The sequence below is a fragment of the Bufo bufo genome, chromosome 1 (genome assembly GCF_905171765.1).
Source record: "Bufo bufo chromosome 1, aBufBuf1.1, whole genome shotgun sequence".
In the NCBI taxonomy this organism is placed as follows: Eukaryota; Metazoa; Chordata; class Amphibia; order Anura; family Bufonidae; genus Bufo; species Bufo bufo.
Genome location: NC_053389.1, coordinates 681,225,733 through 681,244,822, shown reverse-complemented (window position 1 = coordinate 681,244,822; position 19,090 = coordinate 681,225,733). Strand labels below are relative to the sequence as shown.

The window sequence follows — 19,090 nt, the reverse complement described above, 5'->3', positions numbered from 1 at the left end:
AGTAAAAGGCAGGGTGCAAAAGGAAAGGACCGACATGGTTTCTGGAAGGCCGATTTTGATGGCCTTTTTTATTGACACTATGTCCCTTTAGAGGCCCCCCTGATGCCCCCTAGAGTAGAAACTCCCTAAAAGTGACCCTATCTAAGAAACTACACTCCTCAAGGTATTCAAAACTCATTTTACAAATTTTATTAACCCTTTAGGTGTTCCTCAACAGTTTATGGCAAATGGAGATGAAATTTGAGCATTTCAATTTTTGGTAACCTTACCTCACAAAAATGTAATATAGAGCAACCAAAAAACATATTTATCCTAAAAATAGTCCCCAAAAAAACGCCACCTTATCCTGTGGTTTCCATAATGGGGTCATTTTTAGGGAGTTTCTACTGTAGGGGTGCATCAGGGGGTCTTGAAATAGGACACGGTGTAAATAAACCGGTCCATAAAAATCAGCCCCCCAAAACCCACACGGCGCTCCTTTCCCTCTACACCCCGCCGTGTGGCCGTACAGTAGTGTACGACCACATATGGGGTGTTTCTGTAAACGGCAGAGTCAGGGCAATAAAGATACAGTCTTGTTTGACTGTTAACCCTTGATTTATTAGTGGAAAAAATGGGTTAAAATTGAAAAATTGTCAAACAAATGAAATTCTACAATTTCATCCCCATTTGCCAATAACTCTTGTGGAGCACCTAAAGGGTTAACATAGTTTGTGAGATCAGTTTTCAATACCTTGAGGGGTGTAGTTTCTAACATGGTGTCATTTTTGGGTGGTTTCTATTATGTAAGCCTCCCAAAGTGACTTCAAACCTGAACTGGTCCCTAAAAAAATGGGGTTTTTTTTAAATTTCAAGATTTGCTTCTAAACTTCTAAGCCTTGTAACGTCCCCAAAAAATAAAATAGCATTCCCCAAATGATCCAAACATGAAGTAGACATATGGGCTATGTAAATTAATAATTTTTTTTTTTTAGTTATTACTATGTATTGTAGAAGTAGAGAAATTGAAAGTTACAAATATTTGGTAAATTTAGTATTTTTTTTATAAATAAAAATGAATTTTTTTGACTCCATTTTACCAGTGTCATGAAGTACAATATGTGACGAAAAAACACTCTCAGAATGGCCTGGATAAGTAAAAGCGTTTTAAAGTTATCACCACATAGTGACACTGGTCAGATTTGCAAAAAATGGCCTGTTCCTTAAGGTGAAATAAGGCTGTCCTGAAGGGGTTAAGTGAGAGTTAAAGGGTGGAGTATGACAAAAGATTCCATTTTATCAAACATTAAACCGTTTATTGTGTAAGGGAATGCACGGTTATGAGGACCAATTTGATCACCTTCCACTAAAGCTAACGTCAAAAAGAAAAATTAGAGGTCAATGATTCAAGTATATCTAAGTTCTTATCAACAATAATAATAAAAGGGCCATAAACTAAATAGTCAACATTCTGGATCCATTCACACATGCTAAAGCAAAATCTGGTTCTGCACAGCAGGAAAAATTTGCTGGGAGCTAGAGAAACCCAACTTAAAGGGTTTCTACCACCAGAAATACTGTTATGTAGCTGACTGAGATTAGCGATGCGCTAATGTCAGCACTACATAGCAGTATATTTCTAACGTTAGTCCCTGCAGCAGTTTTTGTAAAAAATGCACTTTTATTATATGCTAATGAGCCTCTAGGTGCTATGTGGGCGTAAAATCAGCACCTAGAGGCTCCGTCCACTCACGCTTTATCCCGCCCAGGTCCCCTGTTCTGCCCGCCCAGCTCCTCTTGATTGATGCCACTGTTCCCTGCATTGTTGGCGAAATCCCGCGCCTGCGCCGTTCACTTCTGTAATCGGCGCAGGCGCAGTGAGTGAAGGCCGCTCTCCTGATGCCGGCTTCCTCACTGTGACGTAGTCGGCGCAGGTGCAGTGAGGAATCCCGCACCAGGATCGCATCATTCACTCACTGCGCCTGCACCGAAGACAGACGTGAACGGCGCAGGCGCGGGATTTCGTCAATGATGCGGTGGACCGTGGCATCAATCAAGAGGAGCAGGGCGGGCAGAACAGGGGACCTTGGCGGGATAATGGGTGAGTGGACGGAGCCTCTAGGTGCTGATTTTACGCCCACATAGCACCCAGAGGCTCATTAGCATATAATAAAAGTGCACTTTTTACAAAAACAGCTGCAGGGACTAATGTTAGAAACAAACTGCTATGTAGTGCTGACATTAGCGCATCGCTAATCTCAGTCAGCTACATAACAGTATTTCTGGTGGTAGAAACCCTTTAATACTTGGCTATCATTATGGAACGGTCCCCCAGAACTAGGAATCTTAGTTTTGAAAAAAATACAAATAAATATAATAATCTCACCTAAACAATCCAATCTGTTCCTGCACCATTGGTCTCTACTAGCTTGTCCTTCTTGACCACTCAGCCCACCACCATCTGCAGGGGGGATCCACTTCAGTCAGTGACGGGCTGGGCAGCTTCATTTATCACCCTCTAAATGACATATTTACCTGGATGAGATCAAGAATTCCCAGCTCACTCTCCGAGGAATCCACACAGAACACAAAGTAAAGGGTGGCATAATGGCGATAGATCAGTTTATAGTCAGATCCGCCGATTAAACTGCAAAAGGGAAATAACAAAAGCAACATGAATCACTGAGCAACAATGCGAACTTGTAAAATATTCTTAACACATATCTCAAATTAAAGGGCTCCACTAATAGAGTGTCTTTAATCCTTTTTTAGTCATTGACTGTACACATGCAGAAGTACACTGTGTGAGACATTTTTGTACTTTTTTCCATAACATTCACTGTGTATGATAAATCTGGACTTTTCAGATGCCGCAATAAGAATTATGCTTATTGGTTGTTTATTTTTATATTGGGAAAGGGGGTGATTTGACGTTTTAATATTTGGGGGGAGGGGGGGGTATATATATATTTATTTATATATTTTTTTTAAAGGATAACTAATTTTTTTTTATTTGCTAGTTTATTAGAGCAAGGCATGTATACCTGAGTTAGTCTGTCAATGATTGCCAAAAGATCTGTAATTACCTTATAACAACAGCTTTCATTAACCCCTTAGGGACCCATGACGTATCGGTACGGCATGGTTCCCGAGTCCTTAAGGACCCATGACGTACCGGTACGTCATGTGTTGTTCCGATCACCACCGCCCGGCGGGCGGAGATCGGAACAAGGTGCCTGCTCAAATCATTGAGCAGGCACCTCTGCTAAATGCGCGGGGGGGGTGGGGGGGGGTCAATTCAGACCTGCGGTTTGCGGCTTTTACCTGGTGCGGTGGCGGTGGTGCCATCGGGTCCCCATGGGGCTGTGGGGGGGACCCGATGGCATGGAAGGCAGCGCGATGCCTAAGGAAGGCATCGAGCTGCCTTCCGGTGAAGAGCCAGTGAGATCCAGCCCCCTGGATCTCACAGGCCGGAAGCTGTATGAGTAATACACACGGTATTACTCATACAGCCAATGCATTCCAATACAGAAGTATTGGAATGCATTGTAAAGGATTAGACCCTGAAAAGTTCAAGTCCCAAAGTGGGACAAAAAAAAAGTGAAAAAAAAAGTTGAAAAAATAAAGTTTTCCCCCCAAAAATTAAAAGTTTAAAGTAAAAATAAACAAAAATGTCATTTTCCCCAAATAAAGTTTTAAAAAAATTGGCAAAAAATAAGGAAGGGGGGGGGGGGGAAACATTAGGTATCGCCGCATCCGTATCGACCGACTCTATAAACATATCACATGACCTAACCCCTCAGATTAAAACCGTAAAAAAAAAAAACTGTGCTAAATAAACCATTTTTTTGTCACCTTACATCACAAAAAGTACAACAGCAAGCGATCAAAAAGGCGTTTGCCCACCAAAATAGTACTAATCTAACCGTCACCTCATCCTGCAAAAAATGAGCCCCTACCTGAGACAATCGCCCAAAAAATAAAAAAAACTATGGCTCAGAATATGGAGACACTAAAACATCATTTTTTTTCTTTTAAAAAAGCTGTTATTGTGTAAAACTTAAATAAATAAATAAAAAGTATACATATTAGGTATCGCCACGTCTGTATCGACGAGCTCTATAAAAATATCACATGACCTAACCCCTCAGATGAACACCGTAAATTTTTTTAAATAAAAACTGTGCTAAATAAAGCCATTTTGTCACCTTACATCACACAAAGTGTAATAGCAAGCGATGAAAAAGTCACACGCACCCCAAAATAGTGCCAATAAAACCGTCATCTCATCCCGCAAAAATCATACCCTACCCAAGGTAATCGCCGAAAAACTGAAAAAATTATGGCTCTCAAACTATGGAAACACTAAAACATGATTTTTTTGCTTCAAAAAAGAAATCATTGTGTACTCACATAAATAAAAAAAAAGTATACATATTAGGTATCGCCGCATCCGTGACAACCTGGTCTGTAAAAATATCACATGATCTAACGTGTCAGATGAATGTTATAAATAACAAAAAATAAAAACGGTACCAAAAAAAGCTATTTCTTGTTATCTTGCCTCACAAAAAGTGTAATATAGAGCAACCAAAAATCATATGTACCCTAAACTAGTACCAACAATACTGCCACCCTATCCCGTAGTTTCTAAAATAGGGACACTTTTTTGGAGTTTCTACTTTAGGGGTGCATCAGGGGGGCTTCAAATGGGACATGGTGTCAAAAAAAACAGTCCAGCAAAATCTGCCTTCCAAAAACCATATGGCATTCCTTTCCTTCTGCGCCCTGCCGTGTGCCCGTACAGCTGTTTTATGACCACATATGGGGTGTTTGTGTAAACTACAGAATCAGGGCCATAAATATTGAGTTTGGTTTGGCTGTTAACCCTTGCTTTGTTACTGGGAAAAATGGATTAAAATGGAAATTTTGCCAAAAAATTGAAATTCTGAAACTTTATCTCCATTTGCCAATAACTCTTGTGGAACACCTAAAGGGTTAACGACGTTTGTAAAATCATTTTTGAATACCTTGAGGGGTGTAGTTTATAGAATGGGGTCATTTTTGGGTGGTTTCTATTATGTAGGCCTCGCAAAGTGACTTCAGACCTGAACTGGTCCCTAAAAAAAAATTTGCTTCTAAACTTCTAAGCCTTGTAACATCCCCAAAAAATAAAATATCATTCCCAAAATGATCCAAACATAAAGTAGACATATGGGGAATGTAAAGTAATAACTAATTTTGGAGGTATTACTATGTATTATAGAAGTAGAGAAATTTAAACTTGGAAATTTGAATTTTTAAAAAAAAAATTGTAAATTTTGTATTTTTTTATAAATAAAAATGATTTTTCTTTTACTTCATTTTACCAGTGTCATGAAGTACAATATGTGACGAAAAAAACTATCTCAGAATGGCCTGGATAAGTCAAAGCGTTTTAAAGTTATGAGCACTTAAAGTGAGACTGGTCAGAAAATGGCCAAGTCCTTAAGGTGAAATAGGGCTGAGTCCTTAAGGGGTTAATATCTCCTATCACTTTCCACTGCTCCCTTAGAAGACCATTACTATGGTTTATCTGTCTCCTGGCTAGGAAGACAGAGGGGCGGTCCCTCACACTTCGTGCCTGCATTAGGCTTCAGAGTGAAGGAAGCGTGCCTCTCAGTAATCCAATCTGATTGGCTGGCAGGAAGTTGCTGGCTACAGCAAGTGTGTATGTGACCTGAGGGAATGCAGTTTTGGCCTCAGAGAACTGGCAGAGGAGCCATCTTGAGAAGATTCTCATAATGTAGGATTCAAAACAGCCGTAACTAAGGGGAAAACTCAAGGAAAACAGTGGTAAGTGAAGAAACTAAAGATTGCTTTATGCATAATGCTGCTGCTGCAGTAACATATGCTAAAATATTTTTTTTTTATGAAAATATGCCAGTTATCCTTAAGTTTTTTTTATTGTCATTTTTAGTGCCCTTAAACGACTTCAGTATGTGATCTTCTGATACTATTGCAGTCTAGGGAATTTGGACAGGCTTCCTATTAGGCCATGCCGCAGGAAGGGCTTAACAGGCAGTTTGCTATGGTAGGCTTGGGAGCATTTCCTAGGTCCCAGGCTGCCATAGTAACTGATCAGAACCCTGCAATCTCACCGTGGGGATCCCAAATGGACAAAGGAGGGAAGCCTCTTATTCTAACTCCTCAGACGCAGTGGATGCGATTGATCTTGGCATATGAGGGGTGTAAAGAGGATCTTTCATGGGTTCAGACATTATAAATGGGTGTGCTGGCTGTGTAATACAGCTGACACCCAGACACAAAGACCAGAATTGGAGATCACTTAGATTCCGGTCATTAAGGCCTCCTGCACAAGGCCGTTTTTTTTTTCCCGTTTACTGGCCGTTTTTTGCGTTCTGTATACGGTCCGTATACGGAACCATTCATTTCAATGGTTCCGCAAAAAAAAAACGGAATGTACTCCGTATGCATTCCGTTTCCGTATTTCCGTTCTAACATAGAACATGTCCTATTATTGCCACGTAAATCACGTTCCTTGGCTCCATTCAAGTCAATGCGTCCGCAAAAAAACGGAACACATACGGAAATGCATCCGTATGTCTTCCATTTCTGTTCCGTTTTTTGCAGAACCATCTATTGAAAATGTTATGCCCAGCCCAATTTTATCTATGTAATTACTGTATACTGTATATGCCATACGGAAAAACGGAACGGAAAAAACGGAACAGAAACGGAAACAAAAAACGGAACAACGGATCCGTGAAAAACGGACCGCAAAACACTGAAAAAGCCATACGGTCGTGTGCAATAGGACTAAGGCTCCATTCACACGTCCGCAAAATGTGTCCGCATCCGTTCCGCAATTTTGCGGAACGGGTGCGGACCCATTCATTCTCTATGGGGACGTAATGGATGCGGACAGCACACAGTGTGCTGTCTGCAGCCGCAATTGCGGAGCGCGGCCCTGATTTTGGGTCCGCAGCTCCGCAAAAAGATAGAGCATGTCCTATTCTTGTCCGCAGCTTGCGGACAAGAATAGGCATTTCTATGGGGGTGACGGGCTGGTGTGTTGCGGACCCGCAATTTGCGGGTCCGCAACACACCACGGACGTGTGAATGTAGCCTAAAGAGGACCTTTCATGGGTCCAAACATTATAAACTAAGTATCAGGATACGTAGGGCATAGTGCAGGGATCTAACTGCACTTACTATTTTTTCTGGGCGCCAGTCCGTTCACCCATTGTATTCTCCCACCTGATATGCTAATTTTAGCATCGGAACAATGAGGAGGAGACTGGGTCTTTCTCCGAGGGTGTCTCCTCCTCCCTGGCTGTAGCGCTGTCCAATGACAGCGGAGAGCGTCACAGCCAGGGAGAAGATGAGTTTTTTTTCTCCCTGAAGGAGAAACAGGGTAGTCTCCTCCTCCCTGTACACATGCTAAAATTAGGCGGGAGAATACAACGGGGGCCCCATCGGGCGAACGGAGTGGCGCCCAGAAAAAATAGTAAGTGCAGTTATAGATCCCTGCACTATGCCCCACATATCCTGATACTTAGTTTATAATGTTTGGACCCATGAAAGGTCCTCTTTAATGACCGAATCTAAGTTATCTCCAATTCTGGTCGTTGTGTCAGCTGTATTACACAGCCAGCACACCCATTTACACCCCTCTTCAGTACTCAGGACATAGTTACACCCAGGTGCCTCAGCATTTTATTCTCCTGGATTGGTTCTATACTGCACATCCACCGTAGAATTCAGACTCCTGGCCCTGTCACTCAAAGAACTCGGAGTCTTCATTTAACCACCTCCGGATCGCCTAACGCAGGATTGCGTTTCGGAGGCGGTCGATTTGTTCCTCCTTTGACGCTTTGGCACGTCATCTCGCGAGACGCAAGATTTCCTGTGAACGCGCGCACACAGGAGCGCGCGTTCACAGGATCGGGAGGTAAACGAGTGGATCTACAGCCTGCCAGCGGCGATCATTCGCTGGCAGGCTGTAGATCAGATTTTTTTAACCCCAAAAAGGTATATTAGACGTCTGAATGGAGCCTTACAGGGGGGTGATCAGGGAGTCTATATGGGGTGATCACCCCCCGCAAAACACGGACACCGCGGATCCGCAAAACTAGGACATGTTCTATAGGCTCTACAAAAAACGCAGTGTTCGCCTGATCTTGTGCGCACACTTGCGTTCAGTTCACCCCACCGCAGTGACCGAAATTTTTTTTTTCTGATCACTGCAAAAACACCGCAAAATCGCTGTGGCGCTATAAAGATCACTTTTGAGAGGCATGGCGAGTTTTTTTTGGCACAAGTTAGCGGAAATTGATATTTTTTTTTTCTTACAAAGTCTCATATTCCACTAACTTGTGACAAAAAATTAAATCTCACATGAACTCACCATACCCCTCACGGAATCCAAATGCGTAAAAAAATTTTGACATTTATATTCCAGACTTCTCATGCTTTAGGGCCCCTAAAATACCAGGGCAGTATAAATACCCCACATGTGACCCCATTTTGGAAAGAAGACACCCCAAGGAATTTCGTGAGGGGCATGGCGAGTTCATGTAAAATTTTATTTTTTGTCACAAGTTAGTGGAATATGAGACTTTGTAAGAAAAAAAAATATATATATATATATATAATTTTCCGCTAACTTGTGCCCAAAAAAATATATTCTAGGAACTCGCCATGCCCCTCACGGAATACCTTGGGGTGTCTTCTTTCCAAAATGGGGTCACTTGTGGGGTATTTATACTGCCCTGGCATTTTAGGGGACCTAAAGCGTGAGAAGTAGTTTGGAATCCAAATGCGTAAAAAATGCCCTGTGAAATTGTAAAGATTCTCATTGGAATTTGGGCCCCTTTGCGCACCTAGGCTGCAAAAAAAAGTGTCACACATGTGGTATCGCCGTACTCAGGAGAAGTAGGGCAATGTGTTTTGGGGTGTATTTTTACATATACCCATACTGTGTTTGAGAAATATCTCTGTAAATGACAACTTTTGAATTTTTTTATACAAAGTTGTCAATTTACAGAGATATTTCTCTCACCCAGCATGGGTATATGTAAAAAGACACCCCAAAACACATTGCCCTACTTCTCCTGAGTACGGCGATACCACATGTGTGCCTTTTTTGCAGCCTAGGTGTCTTTTTACATATACCCATGCTGGGTGAGAGAAATATCTCTGTAAAATGACAACTTTGTATAAAAAAAATGGGAAAAGTTGTCTTTTACAGAAATATTTATCTCATACCCATGCTGGGTGAGATAAATATCTCTGTAAAAGACAACTTTTCCCATTTTTTTATACAAAGTTGTCATTTTACAGAGATATTTCTCTCACCCAGCATGGGTATATGTAAAAAGACACCTAGGCTGCAAAAAAGGCACACATGTGGTATCGCCGTACTCAGGAGAAGTAGGGCAATGTGTTTTGGGGTGTCTTTTTACATATACCCATGCTGGGTGAGAGAAATATCTCTGTAAATTGACAACTTTGTATAAAAAAATTCAAAAGTTGTCATTTACAGAGATATTTCTCACACACAGTATGGGTATATGTAAAAATACACCCCAAAACACATTGCCCTACTTCTCCTGAGTACGGCGATACCACATGTGTGCCTTTTTTGCAGCCTAGGTGTCTTTTTACATATACCCATGCTGGGTAAGAGAAATATCTCTGTAAAATGACAACTTTGTATAAAAAAAATGGGAAAAGTTGTCTTTTACAGAGATATTTATCTCACCCAGCATGGGTATATGTAAAAAGACACCCCAAAACACATTGAACGCACACTGGCACCGATGTCTCCCTGTCCTGGCCCGTACACACTACTCTTTTTAAACCCAGCATCCCTTTAGTTCAACAGCAGCTTTTCTGGGGTGAAGTTTTCCACCTATCTTTTCTGCTTACTATCCGCTTCTCCACCGGGCAACCTGGTAAGTGAAGCGGGCACCCGGTCCTTGAACTACCTTTTTTTTTTCCCACCTAGAATACTATTTCAAGCTGTAGTAAAATCATAAAGAGTACATTTTCCTTAATTTCCTACAGCTCCGTATCCGTTTGCTATTTGTCTATATGTCATGAAAATCTGTATGTGCCGCTTTGTCGCCTGCAGGGACCCCTGGCAGATCCCACGCTATTTGTTTTCTACATTGCGCTCGCTAGGATATCATAGACCATGTGACCATTTTTTATACCATATATGAAGTGTCTAAGAACCATTGTTATTCCAAGTTGTATGATAGTGTGACCTATGAGATATTAATATCATCTCTATATTATTACTATATGCATTTCTCAGTCCACATGTATCTTATTTCTATATATGCTACCTTTTCTCACAGTGTTTGATAAAGGTCATGTTTGGACCGAAACGTCACACCGTATTGTGAAGTTGCCTATTCTAATAAAAGAACTACCTTTCTGCATTGAAATTGGAGTGCAATTGTCATATTTACTCAACTTTGTCTGGCCGGGAGATCACACAGAAAACTAGAGTGCCGCGCCTTTCTCAAAAAAATGTAATGCTAGGGCTACACGACAATATGTGTCACGCAACATTTTGTTTCAACAATTTTTATAATGATAGTCTATGGTGTCGCACTGCGACATGTGACAGGCTGCGACTGCGACACGACAGTTGCAAAAAAATCCATCCAAGATAGATTTTTCTGCAACTGTTGCATCGCAGTATGTCGCAATGCAACACCATAGATTATTATTAGAAAAATTGTCACGCAACACATGTAGCAGTGTCGTGCAGCCCTAGCCTAAAGCTGACCTACAGCAGTGAAGAAAAATGGCTGGGTTGTTATGGAAACCTGGAGTAAAACTGTGTATGTGGAGACTAAGGGCCTGCGAGCTTCTATCGGATGATAAGGGACATGTGACCGTGTGTATGGCAGTTGGGATATGAAGAGAAAGACTTGCATTCTTGTATTGGCTAATGCAGGTCTTTTTTTTTTTAAATATCTCAGGAACGGTGCGCCCTAGAGAGCTGTGACCCCCACAAGATTTCTTTCCAGGTAGCAAGGGATGTATATCAAGTTTCATTCAAATCGATGGTTGCGTTTTTGAGTGATCGTGGAACATACACACACACACACACACACACACATATATACATCCTTCTAAATATATTGTGGGGTTTCGCTCTGGTAGATAAGATAAGCAGGCGCAGAACAGAGGCAAAATACAAGTTCATTACTCAAAAAGTGTGTTTATTCACACTTGAGGCAATTGCACAAAACAGCATGTAGCTTTGCAGTCTTCCACACAATGGAAAATTCATATAACACAAGTCACCTTGCTGGCAGTTCTGCCTCCAGTAGTGCACAGCAGGCTTTAGGGGGTCTTTTTCCCCAGCGTGCGGCTCTCAGCCCTCCAGCATGGCACAAAGCCTCAGATCCCCAAAACAGAGACATCTCTGCTGAGCCCAGCTGCCTATTTAAGGACAGCCAGGTGCTGCCAAAACCCAGACCGGCATTTAAACTCCGGTCCGGTATTTGACCTCACCTGGCTGGAAACCAGCCCAGCCGCACATGCTGGGAGGAAAAATACCTGCCTTGCCAGACACAACCCCTCACTGTGTCACATATCCCACTGCTTTGTTCAACCCTGAGGGGGTGGACACATGCCAGACATTGCACCTCGGACAGGGCATCAGCGTTTCCCTGCAACCGGCCTGCTCTGTGTTCTACGAGAACTTAAAGGGCTTCCGTCAGCCCACTAAAGTTGTTTTTTTTTGGGCTAGTTAAATTACTTATATTGCGATATATGAAAATATAATGGTCTTACTTACTTTGATTCAGCAGTTTCTTCTAAAAACAAAGTTTTATAATATGTAAATTAGGTCTCTACCAGCAAGTAGGGTGGCTACTTGTTGGTAGCAGCTGCAGAAAACTGCCCCCTCGTCGTGTTGATTGACAGGGCCAGCCGGGATCTCCTCCTCCGGCCAGCCCTGTCGGCATTTCAAAAATCGTGCGCCTGTGTTCATTCGGCGCAGGCGCTCTGAGATGAGGAGGCTCGCCTACTCAGCACTCCCTCAGTGCGCCTGCGCCGATGACGTCTTCTATTTCGGTGATGTCATCGGCGCAGGCGCACTGAGGGAGTTCTGAGGAGGCGAGCCTCCTCATCTCAGAGCGCCTGCGCCGAATGAACACAGGCGCGCGATTTTTGAAATGCCGACAGGGCTGGCCGGAGGAGGAGATCCCGGCTGGCCCTGTCAATCAACACGACGAGGGGGCGGTTTTCTGCGGCTGCTACCAGCAAGTAGCCGCCCTACTTGCTGGTAGAGACCTAATTTACATATTATAAAACTTCGTTTTTAGAAGAAACTGCTGAATCAAAGTAAGTAAGACCATTATATTTTCATATATCGCAGTATAAGTAATTTAACTAGCCAAAAAAAAAAAAAACAGACTTTAGTGGGGTGACAGAAGCCCTTTAAAGTTCTGCAAAGACATAAACCATCTGGTGACCCGGGCATTCCTGTCTTTGGCCTGGCTCATCCACTTGAGAGGGGAGTGGTCGGTCACCAGGCGGAACTTTCTCCCCAACAAATAGTATCGGAGAGACTCGAGTGTCCACTTGATAGACACTCTCTCTCCACTATACTGTACTGTACAGCTGGGGCGAGCTTGCGGCTTAGGAAGACAACGGGATGCTCCTCCCCGTTGATTTCGTGAGACAGCACAGCACCGAGGCCTACTTCGGAGGCATCTGTTTGTACCACGAACTCCCTCTTGAAGTCGGGAGTCACCAAAACCGGTGACCCACACAGGGCCGACTTTAATGCGGCAAAAGCCTCTTCCGCCCATTCATCCCAGCGAACCATCACTGATTTTCGTCCCTTCAAGAGCCCTGTCAAGGGCACGCCTAGAGTAGCAAAGTGGGGAACAAACCTCATGTAATAGCCCACCATTCCCAGGAATGACTATTTGCCTAGTGGTGACAGGTCAGGGCCAATTCTGTATCGCCTCTATTTTGTTCACCTGGGGTTTGATGAATCTGCGCCCAAAGACATACCCCAGGTACTTAGTCTCTTCTAAGCCTATCGCACATTTTTTTGGGTTATCGGTTAAGCCAGCTTTCCGAAGGGAGTCCACTACAGCCTGCACTTTGGGGAGGTGACTTTCCCAGTCGGTACTGTGGATGACAATATCGTCCAGGTAAGCCGAAGCGTACCGACGATGTGGACGAAGCACAATGTCCATTAGTCGCTGAAAAGTGGTGGGGACGCCATGCAGAACAAAGGGTACGACCTTATATTGATACAGCCCCTCAGGCATGATGAAGGCAGTTTTCTCTTTGGCAGCCTCCATTAAGGGCACCTGCCAGCACCCTTTCGTGAGGTCCAAAACAGAATAATATCGGGCTTGTCCTAACCTCATCCACCTGGGGCATGGGATACGCATTGAATTTGGAAAACTCGTTAAGTTTTTTAAAGATGTTACAAAACTGCAACGTCCCGTCCGGCTTAGGTATCAATACTGTAGGACTGGCCCACTCACTTTTTCACTCCTCAAGGACATCTAGCTGCAACATTAGCTGCACCTCCTCCGATATGGCTTGTCGCCGAGCCTCAGGCACCCGATATGGTTTTAATCTGACTTTTGCCTGAAGTTTAGTGACAATGTCATGCTGGATTATGGAAGTGCGTCCAGGGAGGTCAGAGAACACATCCATGTTCCGACTAACGAACTCCCTGGCCTCCTGAGTCTGTCAGCAATTTTTACTGTGGCAGCCGCCTCTCTTGCATCAGACGGAGGGGCCGGTACCTCTTCTCCTAGAAAACCCGGCCGCGGGCTGTCTTCTATACAGGTTTCCCTATCTTTCCACGGTTTGAGTAAATTCACATGGTAAACCTGCTCCGGCTTTTGCCGTCCTGGCTGGTGTACCTTGTAGTTTACATCCCCAATTTTCTTGAGTACCTCGTAGGGCCCCTGCCACCTAGCCAGGAACATACTGTCCACGGTCGGCACCAGAACTAAAACCCGATCACCCGGTTTAAAGATCCGGACCCGAGCCTGACGATTAAAGGCCCGACTCTGGGCTTGCTAAGCTGCCTCCATATGCTCCCTAACAAGAGGCAACACCGTCTCTATCCGATCTTGCATCTGGGTAACGTACTCAATGACACTTATGTGGAGTGGGCTGTTCCCACACCTCTTTGGCCACATCCAAGAGACAGCGAGGGTGTCTGCCATATATAGCAGTTCGAAGGGCGAGAACCCAGTAGAGACCTGGGGTAGCTCTCGCACTGCGAACATGAGATAGGGCAGAAAGAGGTCCCAGTCCTTCCCATCTTTAGACACTACCTTTTTCAACATATTTTTTAATGTTTGGTTAAACCGTTCTACAAGACCGCCCATTTGCGGATGGTAAACGGATGTCCGTAGTTGTTTTTGTGCAGCAACTTACAGAGTTCCCTCATCACCTTGGATATAAAAGGGGTCCCTTGGTCGGTCAGAACCTCTTTAGGTAGTCCTACTCGGGATAACATCTCCAGTAACTCCTTAGCTATGAGTTTGGCTGAGGTATGTCGCAGTGGCACCGCCTCCGGGTACCGAGTGGCGTAGGCTAGAATGACTAAGATGTGTTGATGCACTCTGGTGGACTTCGGTACTGGGCCTATGAGGTCTATAGCTATTCGGTTTAACGGTACTTCGATAATCGGGAGAGGTACTAGGGGACTACGGAAATGTGGCTGGGGGCTAGTTATCTGGCAGGTCGGGCAAGACTTACAAAACTCTTCCACTTCTTTGAATATGCTGGGCCAGTAAAACCGCTGTAGAATACGATCCTGAGTTTTCTGCAGCCCCAGGTGACCCCCGAGAACGTGTTGGTGGGCTAGATCTAACACAAGTTTGTGATATGCCTTGGGGACCACCAACTGTTCAATAGGCTCACCCCATAGTTAGTTTACCCGATACAAAATATCCTGATGAACCACAAAACGGGGAAACACTGACTCTGCACCAGGTTGTTGCGGTTCACCATCTACTATTAACACATTTTCCCAGGCGCGGGATAGGGTTGGGACCAGACGTTGGGCGGTACCAAAATTATTCCCTGAGACATTGAGGTCTGCCAATTCAGGACCCGGCGGCAAGTCCTCCACATCTCCCACCATCACACTTAGCGGGGTTGTCTCCTCCTCTTCCACCGAAGTAGCAGTCACCCCTACCACTGGCCCTTCGGTCTCAGGTTCCCAGGGTTCTGGTCTCCCCCCTAAACCGGGCCACTCTGCTAGGGTTACTCCTGTCTCATAGGTATCAGTCACTCTCCTAGCAGGCCACAGTGCCGGGAAGTCTCTCCCTATTATAAGTTCGTAGTTTAAATTTGGGGCAACTGCCACTTCGTGAGTCCATCTGCCAGCCCCTGTGGTTAGAGACACCAGGGCGGTGGAATAGTCTTTTAAGTCTGCATGGATGCACATGACCCTGGCTTTCGGGCCAGTATCCTCCGCTGACGTAACAGGGGAGCCCTTACTAGGGACACCAGACTCCCTGAGTCCAGCAGAGCCTCCGCTGGAGTGTCTCCTACCTCCACATAGCACAGGTGGTTTAGAGTTTTTGGGGTACCTGCTGCACACAGCTCCCTGGCATATAGCGACTGACGGTAGCCATAGTGAATATCCATGGGTTCCACCTGATGGGGACAGTCAGCTCTTACATGGCCCGACTGCTAACACCGCCAGCAGACTATCGGAGCCAGGTCCGTAGAGGGTACACCCCAGGTGGATTTTGTTGGTACAAGTCGCCGAGTCTGGGATGGAGATTTACGGATTTGACTGCCCCCTCCCAAAAGAACCCCCTGTAACACTCTTAGTAGACTTGTAGCGCTCCACCAGGTCCACCATTTCTAGGGCGTTGCCAGGAGACACCTGGCCGATCCAGTGCTGGTTTAATGTACGACATACAACCTTGCCTGAAAAATGCAGAAACCAAAAATATCGGTGTTCACGCCAGCCTCAATGATCTTGCCCGTATCCTCCACCAATTGTGGGGTTTCGCTCTGGTAGAGTAAGCGGGCGTAGAACAGAGGCAAAATACAAGTTCTTAACTCAAAATGTCAGTGTTTATTCACACTTGAGGCAATTTCACAAAACAGCACGTAACTTTGCAGTCTTGGTGTTAATTCACACACAATGGAAAGTTCATATAACACAAGTCACCTTGCTGGCAGTTCTGCCTCCAGTAGTCCACAGCAGGCTTTAGGGGGCCTGTTTCCCCAGCGTGCGGCTCTCAGCCCTCCAGCACGGCACAAAGCCTCAGATCCCAAAAACAGAGACCACTCTGCTGACCCCAGCTGCCTTTTTAAGGACAGCCAGGTGCTGACAAAACCACTTAAACTCCAGTCCGGTATTTGACCTCACCTGGCTGGAAATCAGCCCAGCTGCACATGCTGGGAGGAAAATACCTGCCTTGCCAGACACAACCCCTCATTGTCTCAAAATATATAAATAGATGCCTCACATGCAATACGTTTTAATATTTGTTTTTTACGGCATTCAAACATTAATGCTTGACGTGACGGAAAAACGAGACATGAACATCACTAACTCTGTGCTGCTCCTGTTATTCCTTCCAGAAATGTATTAATAAACTGACAGCTGGGGGTGACGGTATCAGACTGTGTAGAGACACACCCCTTCGACAAGAAGAATGGTAAAACAGCTACCAAGTTACCAATTTCTATGAGGCATAACAGAGGAATAGCACAATGCTAAGTTATAAGAAAAGATTATCCAGAGTTGTTATTTCTTGGGGAATGTGCTAAAACAGACATGTCAACAAATGAGGTGACTGGTTTACTTTAAAAGGGATGTTTCTATATGAATACCTAAAATTTGGAAACTGTCAACTACAGATAATTTGGGAGGGGGGGGGGGGGGGCAGAAAGCATAAGGGCAGACTTACTCCAGCACAATAAGATTGAGCTGTCAGAGTAATCACAGCTCATGCATAAGTATAATCTTTCCATTTGCATAGAGGCCTATGGTTTCTCTGTGGTTTTATTTCCTTTAGGCCTCTTTCACACTACAGTTTTTTTTTTTTCCGTTTTGCGGGCCGTTTTTGGCGGTCCGTAGACGGAACCATTAAATATACGTATGCATTCCGTTTCCGTATATTTCCGTTCCGTTGAAAAATAGAACATGTCCTATTATTGCCCGCAGATCACGTTCCTTGGCTCCATTCAAGTCAATGGGTCCGCTAAAAAAACTGAACACATACGGAAATGCATCCGTATGTCTTCCGTATCCGTTCCGTTTTTGCGGAACCATCTATTGAAAATGTTATGCCCAGCCCAATTTTTTCTATGTAATTACTGTATATGCCATGTGGAAAAACGGAACGGAGACGGAAACACAACAGAAACAAAAAAACAGAACAACGGATCCAAGAAAGACAGACCGCAAAACACCAAAATAGCCATACGGTAGTGTGAAAAAGGCCTTAATCAGTGGGGAAGAACATATAAAATGACCAGTGCCAATTCTTTGCCCTAGACCGAGTCTTTAGGGTTTAGCTTTAGGGTGCCTTCATACATGGCGTCCAGCCTGTCACACCCAAGAACGTCAGAGGGACTAGAATTTGTTCTAAACTCATCACTTGAGATTCTTAATCCTCCTCATCTCTGGCGGACTTACGTTTGATATATGATACAGTAGAGGACACACAGCCTTACAGGAAAGCTCTTAATGTGCCCCAGACTTAACAGACATCAAAAGCAGAATCCAACCAATGTGAAATTCCTTCCCTTGGATCTATAAGGGTTAGCCAGAAAGGGTTAACCTTTTAGGGAGTCTTGACTGAAGGTACATAAGTGTAAAATTAGGTATAATGCAGTCAGATTACGATAGGAAATTCCCCAGGGTCTACGTTTTATGGAGGTTATTGAGATAGCTACATCAAGGGAGTCAGAAATGAAACCTAAATAAGATAATGTACGTCAGTCGGAGGAGTCACCGGTGACGATGATGCCAGAGGTTTAACCTGCCAGTCTGCAATAAACAGTGAGATGCTGGAAGATAATCTGAACCTTGAGTTAGTAGAGCTACAAAATCATAGAGGCACAAACATGCAACTGGGTTATCTAATGCTTACCTAACAGCATACTGTGTTAATTTCAGCATAAGTACATATACACTCACCTAAAGAATTATTAGGAACACCTGTTCTATTTCTCATTAATGCAATTATCTAGTCAACCAATCACATGGCAGTTGCTTCAATGCATTTAGGGGTGTGGTCCTGGTCAAGACAATCTCCTGAACTCCAAACTGAAGGTCAGAATGGGAAAGAAAGGTGCGGGGTCTGCGCTCCTAAATATAAATGCATAAGGACATAGGGAGGTTTAGAGCAGGACCTGCCTGACTGACTGAGACCACCGTGGCGCTGGGTAGGAGGGTACAGATGTGTTTTGATCAAAATATATTGGCGGAAAGTCTCAGATTTTATTATTAGAGTGAGGGCTTAGTCCATATGTTTGCATCTACTGCTATAGTGCATTATTTTCCGTAACTTTATAAATGTAGCCATGTACATCCGCATATTTATTACCATCATATAATGCAGGATGTTTTGTATCTTTTTTCAGTGATTTTTTTATTTTATTTTTTATGTTAAATTACTCCAGTATGCTAATACATTATGCTCTGTGTCACTAGGACACAGCCCCGGTTAACACTAGTGTGCCCTAACACTAGGGATCGACCGATATTGATTTTTTTTAGGGCCGATACCGATAATCTGTGAACTTTCCGGCCGATAGCTGATAATTTATACCGATATTCTGTGAATTTTTATTTTTGAAAAATAAAAAATTCCTACTCAAATCTGCTGAAAATGAATGTTTATTGTTAACGTGTAGTTATTTTTTTGTAAATCTTTGTTTTTCATTTATAATTAATATTTTGGTGTGTGTTTTTTTTTTTTTAACTAACTATTAGCCCCCTTAGGGACTAGAACCCTTGTCCTATTCACCCTGATAGATCTCTATTAGGGTGAATAGGACCTCACACTGTGCCTGCTGCTCTGTGCATAGTGCACACAGCAGCATGGAGCTTACCATGGCAGCCAGG

The 19,090-nt window shown here is 43.8% G+C and overlaps 1 protein-coding gene across 1 annotated transcript in view; it reads right to left on the bottom strand.

Annotated features, from left to right (window-relative positions):
- The window catches only part of LOC120985916 (AP-3 complex subunit sigma-2), a 91,246-nt gene that overhangs the window by 56,043 nt on the left and 16,113 nt on the right, over window positions 1–19,090 (bottom strand). Inside the window, exon 3 of the mRNA XM_040414137.1 lies at window positions 2,515–2,626. Coding sequence (XP_040270071.1) covers window positions 2,515–2,626 — 112 coding nt within the window. The remainder of the gene's footprint in view (window positions 1–2,514; window positions 2,627–19,090) is intronic.